This window comes from Xenopus laevis, chromosome 3L, assembly GCF_017654675.1.
Source record: "Xenopus laevis strain J_2021 chromosome 3L, Xenopus_laevis_v10.1, whole genome shotgun sequence".
In the NCBI taxonomy this organism is placed as follows: domain Eukaryota; kingdom Metazoa; phylum Chordata; class Amphibia; order Anura; family Pipidae; genus Xenopus; species Xenopus laevis.
The window spans coordinates 128,825,269-128,837,682 of record NC_054375.1 but is presented as its reverse complement, the minus strand read 5'-3'; the positions used below and the strand labels follow the sequence as shown (position 1 = coordinate 128,837,682).

At 42.6% G+C, this 12,414-nt stretch overlaps 1 protein-coding gene across 2 annotated transcripts in view; it reads right to left on the bottom strand.

Moving 5' to 3' along the window:
- The window catches only part of LOC108711533 (substance-P receptor), a 144,313-nt gene extending 134,211 nt beyond the window's left edge, over positions 1-10,102 (bottom strand). Inside the window, exon 1 of one of the 2 annotated variants that reach the window (XM_018253387.2) lies at positions 9,345-10,102. In XM_018253387.2, coding sequence (XP_018108876.1) covers positions 9,345-9,730 — 386 coding nt within the window. In that variant the 5' untranslated portion in view covers positions 9,731-10,102. The remainder of the gene's footprint in view (positions 1-9,344) is intronic. The other variant, XM_018253386.2, reaches the window with a different exon arrangement.
- Between the last annotated feature and the right edge of the window lie 2,312 nt (positions 10,103-12,414).

Below are 12,414 nucleotides of genomic sequence, written 5' to 3'. Positions count from 1 at the left end.
AGTAACTGAAAAAAAGCAAAACAGCCGCAGCAATCTGGCTTTGTCTAAACCACTGTCTAATGACCCGGCGGCCTGTGGAACTGTCACTGGGACACTAATGAAGTGCTGGCTTGGGGTTGTATAGGTGAAGGTTTGCCCAAAATAACGTTCCAATCATTGTCTAAAGATCAGAGGCAAGTAAGACAAAAAGGTCAACAACCCAAAAGAATGTTTTTGGAGCTATTAAATCTTACAGCAGCAGGGGAGAAAGTGATGCAAGAACTACGGCATGTGTGCTGCAATATGCAATACAACTGGTAGACAGAGATTTAGACCAAATGGGGGTAATCATTCGATCCTCCTCCTTCCATAGCCAACTCTCTCTCTCTCTCTCTCTATCACATTTGTTTTACATTAGCTACTGCCCCGCCAAGCAGGAGCAACAAATCCAAACCATACTCTCCGTATTATTTCTTCTGCTGCTGTGACTGGGCCAGTGGGCCTCCTTGCAGTGGTGGGGCCCAAGGCAGGGGGTCTTGTACATAATCCATATCCGACAGCAAGGAAGATGGAACTAACATGTGGCTAATGTCAGCTGTATAGCAATTTCATCTCTTGTCCTGCATCTAGAAAGTAGTTGTTTTTTAAAATACCTTAGCAGGGAATTGAGGGGCAATTTTGGTGCCACTTCCATGCCACTAAAAGTCCAATGGTTTGTTTGTTCTGCCTCATATAGTGCCCTGTACAGAACTAATGCAGAACCAATGCCACCTAGCCTCCCTTGTAATAACAAACCTTAATGTCGACATTATTAAAAGTGAAGGCATATTAAAGAGATTAAAGAAATGCTGGTATCCCTCCATCCTCCCCCAGATCAGGGCCAGAGCAAGAAACATGGCACCATTCAATGTTTCCATCACTCGGGTGCAGCTTTGTAAATGAGTCTTTTTTTCCAAAACCCGATTACTTTAAAGGCACAGCATGGACAGCTTTTATTTTGATCACTGTAATAATCATATCATTGTAATAAGAAGTGGAAAAACAGGTTACTGTGATGCAATTTACTGCACTGAATGTATCTTTTGATGTGCCTGGATTTATGGTTTTCACTTTTCCTGGCCTTCGTCCCTGAGTTCAGATATCCAGAAGAAATGATTTATAGCAAAATGTGGTGGTTTTTTTTTTCCTGGGAATAATGTAACATTACTGGGAAGTCCTTGGTATATACAGTACACTCTCTCTCTTTCATACAGTAGGGCATTGTGCCATAAAATAGTGTTAGGCCATGGGATCCAGTGGGCACTCTCACCGCTGCCAAACAGATGATGATAGATTTTATTTTGCAAATCAGTTCCCAGTGCCTTATCACATTACATCTACAGACCCGAGGAGAAACTTGTAGATAAGATGAAAGGTGCATTAAACTGACCAATGACATGTGGTTAAAGGGTAATTAAATTAATAATAAATTAAAGGGTAATTAATGCATTATGACTTCAACAAGGGACATTATACTGACCAATTATGGATGGAAATAGAACAAATATTTTGTATAAGTCTTTGTTACTGACTTAAATGCTACAGCCAACCGGAATACTAAACAGAATACTAGTAATATTTACTAATAACACACTGGGATTATGGTGCAGATAGAGTTTTGTGCCAGCAATCAACATGCTACTTTTCACTCCAGATTGCCAGTGCCATTTTTAATCGTTAAAAATCGTATATATTTTGATATGTTTGATCCAATTGCAGCTTGGGGCCTCATTTACAAACACAACCTCCAGTGGTGCAAAATTGCACAGATATTAACATCATTTATAAACAGGAGCACAAATGCACCAGCCCTACCTACTCTTGTGAATTATATGCACAAAGGAACCCTGTAATTACCAGCTGCCTCAACATGGAGATATTTCATGGTTTCCATTAATGACTCATTATTAATATTGTGCACACGGTCACAGGGTAATTAGCATGTGTTTTCCCATAAATTGTCATGGGTGCAACTTAGCGAGCAGCTGCAATACAGGAATGAGATTCGTTATTGGGAAACCCGTTACCCAGAAAGCTCAGAATTACAGAAAGTCTGTCTCCCAAAGACTCCACGTTAATCAAATAATTCAAATTTTTCAAAAATGATTTCCTTTTTCTCTGAAATACCGTATTCTTGATCCATACTAAGATATAATTAATCCTTATTGGACGCAAACCAGTCTGTTGGGTTTATTTAGGGGATTATATTAAAGGTTGAGTTGTGTTTTAGGGCTAGGCCACACGGGAAGATTTCAGGGTGATTAGTCGCCTGGCGACTAATCGCAGCGTCTAATCTCCCCGAATGGCTTGCTGGTATCTTGCACCCGCTAGCACTAAAGTCGCCTGCGCCTATTCACACACGGCGACGCGTTTTTCAAAGTCGCTGGAAATTGCCTCGTGAAAAATGTATCGCCGCATGTGAATAGGCGCAGGCGACTTTAGCTCTAGCGGGTGCGAGATACCAGCAAGCCATTCGGGGAGATTAGTGGCCTCAAAGACGCCGCTGAACTTAATCAGTTCGTAATACTAGAATTCTGAAGGAAATGCCCTTAATGCAAATAAAAAAAGCAAATTTTTTCCCCAACAGAGCATTTTGCTCCATATGTACGTATGATATTGTAAATGAAGGCAAATGCCCCAATCCGAGGATGGTAAAATAATGCATATTAAATCAGGGGTGTTATAGTTGTACTATAGCATTATATTTAAAAATAAGTGCATAATGATATATCTCTTCAAACCATACTCTCATGAACAGGGGTCTCAGGGGAAATGAAAAATTTTCCACGTGCAGAGTTGGGGGGGGGATACGTTAATACAAACCAAAACGTCAATTCTATGCCACCACCCTCTGACATCCTCACCACAGGCAGGGGTACAGAGTCCATTAGCCAGACTGATCTTTATCCAAATTCTCCAAAAGTTAATGATGTTAAGCTACCTGCTAAGTGGAACCTAATGAATAAAAAGGTTGCCTATGCCCTACCTAGTTCCATTACAATAGAATAATTATCCCCATTCCCTAAATAAGGGTATCCACGACTTTTGCTGCAGTTAGTGCCTAAAGCATGGGCCATATATTGTGGGAGTCAGTGTAAAATACAGGCAGTTGCTCATGCAACTCACGTGGTGCATTATATTCCATGATGGAAACATCTATGCACTCCATTATCTTAAAGGGTTGAAGCTGATTTGGGATACTCCTTCAGCCCAGAGATACCAGGAAACCTGTGTATTTATTTTCAGCTATGCCTGCATTTATAATATCTATAATATCCCTAAAGCTCACCTTCTGCTAAATTAAGCAAGGCCAGGGGACTTTAGACTGGATATATTCTGATAAGATTTGCATATCCTTATGATGATCTGTGCTGTGTTGAACTAAAACTCCCCATAGACGCAAAGATTTTTCTTGCCGAACGACCGATTTTAGCGAAATCCGATAAATCCTTCAAAATTATCATGAAGTTAGTGGGATTCGAACGATCGTACATCTTACGATTTTTCGGACGACATCTGTCAGGAAATTGATCGGCCAGGTTAAAAAATCTTTATCGGTCCCAGTGCAATCTATCTATGTTTGCAGGGACAAGCACTAAACTAAAAAGACCATTTGCCAGGAAAACAAAGGGTAGCTACCCTTTGTTTTCCTGGCAAATGGTCTTTTTAGTTTCGAGATAATCGTGGTCATATTTTGCAATGTGGGGCCCTTTACAAATCTAAGATTCCCTGTGCAGATAGGGGCACAAATGTGATCTTGTGCCTTGGAATAAGTAGATGAAGGCAGGGGAAGGCAGTTTGGGGAGATTAGTCGCCCTGAAGAAGAGGAGATTTGTCGCCAGGGTGACTAATCTCTCCGAATCTGAACGTGTGTCTCTACCCTTACAGGCAGGACCGGCATCAGAAATCCCAGGGCCCCATACGACAAAATTTCCTGGGCTCCCTGGGCTGCGCCCTCCGCAAGCTCCACCTACAGGTCCGCCCTCCCCACGCCACAGGTCCGTCCCCCCACCACACAGTAAAAAAACAAAAAAAATAATGGTGGCTAGGGTTTCCACATGTTAATAAAAAATAAAAAGATATTGGTGGTCAGGGCCCCCCATAAAAAAAAACATTTGTGGCCAAGGCCCCCCCATTAAAAAATATTGGTGGCTAGGACCCCACATGAGGAAAAAAAATTGGTGGCCAGGGCCCCCCCCCCATTATAATAAAATTGGTGGCCAGGGCCCATTAAACGTCCATGCCTTCCCGAAGTTAGGAGCTCTCAGAAAGATGGGGGGCCCAGATAATCAAGTAAGTATGGCGTGGCCGGGCCCCCCTTACCCTCGGGGCCCCCTACAACTCCCCCCCTGATGGCGGCCCTGCTTACAGGTATGAGATCTGTTAACCAGAAAGCTCAGAAATATGGGAAAAACATCTCCCATAAATTTTAATCAAATAATTAAAAATGATTTCCTTTTTCTCTGTAATAATAAACCAGTTTATTGTACTTGATCTGGGCCAAGATATGATTAATCCTTATTAGAGGCAAAACAATCTTATTTGGTTTAATTCACATTTAATGGATCTCTTTGTTTGATAGAAACCCTTATCTGGAAAACCCCAGGTCCCGAGCATTCTGGATAACAGGTCTCATACCTGTGCAATCTCAGCAAACACAGGATAGCCGTCCAGCCTTGGGCCTGCGGTATGAGCTTATTTTTTGCTGTTTAACCAGATATTGGTAATAATAGTGCTTGCTCTGCACAAATGCAAAACACTAGAGAGCAGTTAGACCCCATAATGATTTCAATGTCTGGGGAGTAAAAACAATGAAATCAATAAACACATTAAGCCCCAAATCCCAGAAAACTACTCTGAATGCTACAAAATGTGCATGCAGTGCATTTAGCCTTGTTTTTATGTTAAATATTTATATTCAGCTCCTTGGCAGGCCCAATTGGAAGGAAATTAAAAAAAAAAACAACAAATCAGTAATAAAATCAGTATAAAATATCCCAATCAGAAAGTGAGCAGCTTATGGGTCCCCAAAATGAAACAGATGTGCATGGAATTTGTACAAGCGCATCCAGAATCCTCCCAAACCTCCTGTATAAACAGAGGATTCCCTCAAATCTGCATCCGAATAATAAACAACCCCCGCCACCACCACCTCCACCTCTGTGACAATGACAAAGAGATTTTGAAGAATTAAAGTGAGAAGGTAACTGCTTTATAGATTTCATTTTGCTCATTGCCTGACAAGTCTTTCCTCTGTGCCCTGGAGTTCGTCTAATATCCCTCTAGAGATCCAGTGGAATAAAAAAAAAAAAAGGGAGCAATTTCATTAGTTTGGGGTGTTTTCTCAGGCACTGAATCCTCACAGGGTGCTAGAACAGACATTTTGGAATCAATTTAATGCATATGTGTATGCATTGGGATGTTTTAGGTGCAGAAACGAAAAAAAAATGCTGGCAAGAATACAACAGAAATGTTATATAACAGTTGTTATGTAATTGCCAAAAGGCTGCTGGTTGGCTGGAGGTTGTAGTTCCGCAATGGCTGGAAGGTTCGGAAGTATTTGACAATATTGACTGATTAAATGTGGCTTTTGTATATGGATATGTATATGTTGTATATATGTCTTTATACTGTATATAATCTGTATATATACACTTGCATTCATTTCTGTTTGAAAACACTATGTGTGCGTGTCCTTAGAATATTACTCACCATCCCCTTTGCAGTCATGACACAAGTTACCATTACTGGTGACACTATTTGCAAGCACGCAAGAGAAATTATCCCGTCTTAATCCTACACATGTACCAAAGCTCTCTCATAGGCAGGGATCTGTAAGAACTCCCCACCTCTGGCACAAAGGGTAATTTAGCCCCTTCTGGAGGGATTGGGAATCTGACTCTCAAAGGAATGTGAGCAAGGGGTGACCATTAGTATGTTCAGCCAGCCTGACTACAAGCCCAGCAGGGGTGCAATGCTTAGGCTTCTGGCACGCATGATACTCCTTTAGCTTCTAGACAGGGTGTAGGGCACCCACTCAGTCTACTCGTGCAGCTTGCAGACACTGTCAGTTCTGGCTGCTACTGGCTTCTTATAGGAGCATTCAGTACTTTCATTTTATTCTCTCCATCATACACACTGACGCATCAGATGTAAATTCAGTATGGAATACTCCAAGATGCACACTCAGTCTAAGTTCAAGCATATTCAGGCTGATACACTCAAAGAAACACTTGTTGTTTCTCCATGATGCACATTTGAGGGATCATTAATGAACCCGAGCACCTTGTTTTTATTTTTAGCCACAATGCATTCACTGCAAATTGCTAAGGCCACAAGTACCTTTGTGGATATCATCAATGGGCACTAAATATTATCTATCTATATATCTATTATAGTGCATTGCACTTGTGTTAGCAAGTGCAATGCACTCAGTTTGAAGATTTTGCTGCAGTATACACACTCAAGTCACTGCTTCACAATGTCACAGCAACAGGTGTTTTGGTACTCACGCCGAATATATGAATCCTGCATGAAGCTTGTTACATATCCATGGGGTAAAAATAGTGCCCTTGTTTTGTTCTGATAGCAGTTACTTAATACCAGAAGTACAGAACAATGGGACCAAGGAAAAGTCACATAAAAAGCAGAAACTGTGAGCGGATCATCATGCAAATACAATCTCAGAGTGTCCTGCTTCAAATGATGTAATTGCTGCATGTGCCTAGGAGCAGTGGGTTCAGATTTAGTAAGGGAGCATTTACCATCCTTGAATGTAACACAAAGGCTTACTTTCCCCCTGCTGCTACTCACACTCACGCAATTCATCTCTTACACACAGGTTTCTGCTCCCTTTACTCTGAGTGTGTATGCAATATGAGGAGCTCATCCCCCTTGAAATTCACCTGCGAAGGTACCAGGTGCCACTTCTGGTAGACCCTCACCTGCTTTGGGTCAACTGATACATACAAAAAAATCCAGTAGCACACTGTGATTTGTGAAAAAGAGACTTGTGCTTTATCTAGCCCATGTACCTACAAGAAAAGGGCAACGTTTCAGGTCATTTTGGGGTACATGCCCTGTTCTTGAAGGTACATGGGCTAAATAAAGCATGCTACTGGATTTTTTCCCTTTACTCTCAGTAGGCTGATAAACACACCTACACACTGAAAACACCTAACACTTGTTCAGCCTCATCTTCCTTGGCACTGAGCTGCTACTCACACTCACAATACCTCATGCAGGTAATCTCACTCACACTCCAGTTCCCTGATGTTTCTTGACTGGAACATTGCTAACACTGATACAACTGCTTTCACACAATCTCCAGTAAGCTACTACTTACACAGCATTCCCACTCACACTCGGCCATCATTCCTACCCAGTTACCTGCTCGTACGCCCGTAGCTGACTGCCCCTTGAACTGGACAAGCTGATGCCCATGTCATTGCGTGCTTATAATGATCCAGATCCTAGCACTTTACTCCAAGTGGTAACATGAAATAAAGTCTCAATAAAACCCAGAGTGGATCATTATCTCCCTAGGGACCTGGGGTTAGCTGACATCTCTACATACTCTTGCTCTCTGACCTTTAGTAATATTCTTAATGCATTCACTGTTGCTGTGTGACTGTCAGCTCCTATAACATGCTCCTTTCTGCCACTCACACAGGTTGCTGCACCCATTCCCACCCCTGGGTGCTATAACAGCTGCTGCCAGACTCATTGGGAATAATGCAAACCCTGACCATCACATGGAGCACCTCTCCAACAACTCTATTTACTGCTGTTTGCTTTCATGGCACCTACCAGGAGATAGGATCACCATGGACAAATACATTCAAGGTCAATATGAAAAACTCTCCAGGGAACTTTCCATCCTTTGGTCTATGCAAGCAAACCCTTGAGATTAGAGAGAACGTGAACAGAGAAGGGTGTTTATGTGCAAAGAGAGCCGTAGACAGACACAACAGCACAGGAATTCTCCATGAAAGAGTTAAACAGGCATATTCTCAGGTTATAAACAAGTGTTTGGCATTTCTTCTTGGATGAAGTGTTCTGATCAGCAGAACGGAAATCTGGCAAATGATCTGGATGGACTGCTCTGCTGGCTGCTTCTTATCATCCACCTCTGTAATATGTAACCTCTCCAGTTTCATGATGTTGCCAAGTCTGCCGCCGCTTAGATGCCCGCAATCCGCTGCAGCCTTGGGAGATGCATCTTGTCATCTGTGTATGCAGTGCCAACCTTGCTGCTTGCCCCAAGGGGAATATTAGATTGCATGCTCTTTGGGGCAGCAGAAGCAGCACTGCAGTGACAGTGATCACTTATAATAACATATTCTTTACCTACTAGTGCCTTGACAGTGAATAGCATAGCTGCACATCTGTTATACAAATATGGGACGTTATCCAGAATGCTCAGAACCTGGAGTTTCCCAGATAAAGGATCTTTCTGCAATTTGGATCTTTTAATCCTGTAAACATTAAATAAACCAAATAGGCTGGTTTTGCCTCCAATAAGGATGAATTATATCTTCGTTTGGATCAAGTACAAGCTACTGTTTTATTATTACAGAGAAAAAGGGAATCATTTTTAAAAATTTGGACTATATGGATAAAACTGGAGGCTATAGGAGACAGCCTTTCCGTAATTCATAGCTTTCTGGATAACGGATCCCATACCTGGAATAACAATTTCAATTCAATTCATTATAGGACAATGAATGCACCTGTCTTCTGTTCTTCTAAATGTATCTTTACATTCCAGAGGGCTCCAGCAACTAGTGAGGGGCCAATCTGTCCCGAAACCACGAAAATTCGTGAAGCGCGTTAAAGCCAATGGCAAAATAGTTTTAACCCGCAACATTTTTGACGTGAGCATCAATTTTTATACAGGGACTATTTTGTCCAAATGCATTAAAGTCATTGGGCGTCAGAATAATTTATATGCGCATGACAATTTTTACATCAGCAGCACAATTTTTTCGCCAGTGAATTTTCGCTGCATTTTCGTGAAAACATTTGCCGTGAATCCATGAATAAATTTGCCCATCACTACCAGCAACTTGTGGCCCTATAGATGTATCTTGTAGTTTAATGACATCCCTTGTCCAACTAACTAGATGAATTCAGACATTCTGTGCCTGGAGCGTTTGCCCATGTGTTATAAAGTCTTCCAGCTCTGCAGCATCATTACTCTTACACTGCAGCTACACGTTCTATAAACCCAGTGTCAGAATAATAAGATACAGGTTTGTTGATTGGTCAGTGCTTTATAATATACACCTATTTATATTGACTATAAGAAAGGGATAGGGACTCACCTGTCCAGGGCTATTGCTGTCATGGAGTAAATGCTGGAGAATACAGCAGATATGGGAAAGAAGTTGTGGAACTTGCAGTATATGAGTCCATAGTACCAATGGTTGTGGATGGCGTAGGTGAAATTGATGACCGTATTGAAAGCGGACATGGACGCTTCGGCGAAAGCCAAGTTCACCAGGAAGTAGTTGGTGACGGTCCTCATTCGCTTGTGAGCTAAAATGATCCACATGACAATGATGTTCCCAACCACAGACACGACCACAATGATGGAGTAGGCTATGGACCACAGGGCTATTTGCCAGGCAGGCTGAAGGAAGGGGTTGATGATGCACGTCTCATTGCCAGTGGAATTACACAGGGAGGAATTGGGCAAGGAGATATTCATGGTGGCTGTCAGTGCAACAGGCTAGTGGACCCTTGCAATGTGTGTGGCCAGTGAGTAGAGCAGAGGCATCAGCTATAGAGAAGCATTACACTGACACAAGTGCAGTCCCACAGGGTGAGCAGAATTCAGACAGTGAATGCAATGACAGTAGGACGGTCTGGAGGAATTTTCTCAGTCCCAGTCTGCTCTTCAGCAGCCTAAAAAAAAAAAAAGGTAATAATACTTAAAGGCAAGAGAAAAGAAAGAAAGTGAGTGCCGGGGTATGTGCCAGTGCCTCACACACAAGTGACGCCGCTGCCTTATTCACGTTCCAGACTTGTTTGTACTCGCAGAGGGTGAGAAGGGATTTAAAGTCAGTGTCGGTGGGAGGGGGCGTGGCCTTGCTGCAGTGGGCGGGCCCCAGGGACAGCTGATGTGGGACGTTAGTGTCAGTAGCAGGACTGTATCATGTATATTAGAGGGGGCACTTCAGTATTGAAGGTTGGCAGGAGGGTTGGAGGGTTGCGATGTCCCCCCATGTATTCTATTACTTTCGCACTCAGCGCTTGTATTTACAAGAGACGTCAATTCTGTAATTCATCGCGTCCGTGAAAGTGAACACAGGTCCTTTGTATGAAACAGCAGCGCACGGGTTAAACCCGTCCCTTTGCACGAGCTGCAAGTATTGCTCTCTCTCTTGCTCTCTCTCTCTCTTTTGGTCTCTCTCTCTCTCTTTCTCTCTCACTCTCTCTCTCTCTCTCTCTCTCTTGCTCTCTCTCTCTCTCTCTCTCTTTCTTTCTTTCTTTCTCTCTTTCTCTCTCTCTCTCTCTCTCTCTCTCTCTCTTGCGCTCTCTCTCTCTTTCTCTCTCTCTCTCTTTTGCTCTCTCTCTCTCTTTCTTTCTCTCTCTCTCACTCTCTCTTTCTCTCTCTCTCTCTCTAATCAAATCAAATCAAATCAAATGAACTTTATTGGCAGGACCAAATACATTAAGCATTGCCAAAGCAGGTAGAGGGGTGAAATGGGTGGGGCTAGGGGGGGCAGTTTATGGGAATAGGGGAAAGTGGGGTCTCTCTCAGTCTATGACAGTCTCTTACATATTGTGCAGCTATTGTTACTCTCTCTCTCTCTCTCTCTCTCTCACACACACTCTCACTCTCTCTCCCTGCTGCTGACTTTAACCCCTAGCCTCTTACACAGTGTGCTCAGGCATTGCTTGCTCTCACTAGCTCTAGGCTGCTGGAGTTAACCCTTTCCCTGTCTGCAAACTGTACTCAGGTATGACATCCTGTAGCCCTAGGAATTCTGGCTTTAACCCTTTCCCCTCCTGCAGACTGTGCTCAGGTATTCTGTAGCCCTAGGAAGGCTGGGTTTAACCCTTTCCCCTCCTGTAGACTTTGCTCAAGAATGGCATTCTGTAGCCCGAGAAATGCTGGCTTTAACCCTTCCTCCTCCAAGGAGCTCAGTTACTGCACTCTGTAGCCCTCAACATTGCTAAAAAAAAATAACCTTTCTATACCCATAGGATTTCCCCCCTGTAATAAAAGGACATTAAAAAGGATAACTCTGGAGCTGTTACTAGCGGAGACATCAAATCAGCATCTGGTGCCAGTTAACGATCACCCGCTGGTGCCTAGGAACACAAACAGAACTGAAAGACAGTGACTGTGATACAGGCAGAGTCCTGGCTGAATTTTACTCAGGAGAATCAGTGCACAGGGCAGGAGCATCCAACTCAACCATTCTCCTAAATACTCACTAATCAGTGTCAGCACTACAGTCCCTAAATACCGATCCACTCACAAGGTGCACAGTCTTAACACTAAATAGCAGCCTCACCAATATAGTGACAGCCAATACATACAACCTGTGGTTCAACCTGTGGCTGTGTTTAAACTACAACTCCCAGAATTCCCTGAGAACAGCTATTGTGGCCAAAAATATAGTTTGAGTCTGTAGATGATAATTCAGATTTTTAAAATTGATTTTCTTTCCTCTCTAATAATAAAACAGTACCTGGTACTTGATCCAAACTAAGATAGAATTCTTATTGGCGGCATAATAAGCCTACTGGGTTTATTTAATGTCTAAATTTCAAGTAGACTTTATGTGTATTGAGATCCAAATTACCTGAGCATTCTGGATGAGAGGTCCCTCACCTGTATAATTCATACATGACCTCCTTGTGTTTTTTGGACAAGTCACTTTCTCTCCCTGTGCTCAGGCATCAAAATCCCAGATTAGAATGGATGTAACCTAGTAGGAACTATGACTAAAAGGGTGTTTTGATCACTGCTCCTTTTTCCAGAATGCCAGGAAAGTCTATGGGCCTCTTCCTATTGACTGCAACAGGAACCTCTCTGAGCACAGTGTTAATTATAAAACACTGAGGTCCAAAATTAGCAAGGGCACAGTCACAGAGGGCATTTGTGCTGGGACTCCTGTCTCAGAAGAGGCCGAGTGCTTAGTTTAATTAATTTAACTGTTTAATAAGAAGCAAGCATATTCATAGAGCATTTAAGCTCTATGGGGCAGCTAAGCATTATGGGTATCTGTATGCAGGATATATGGAGTAGGCATTATTAGTGCATTAGACTTATCATAGTGTAATATACTGTAGTATGGGAAGAGGATGACCTCAGCGTCAGGTGTGACATCACTTCGGGTCTCAGCAGTGAGTGGATCTATGATTCACCTCCATGATCTG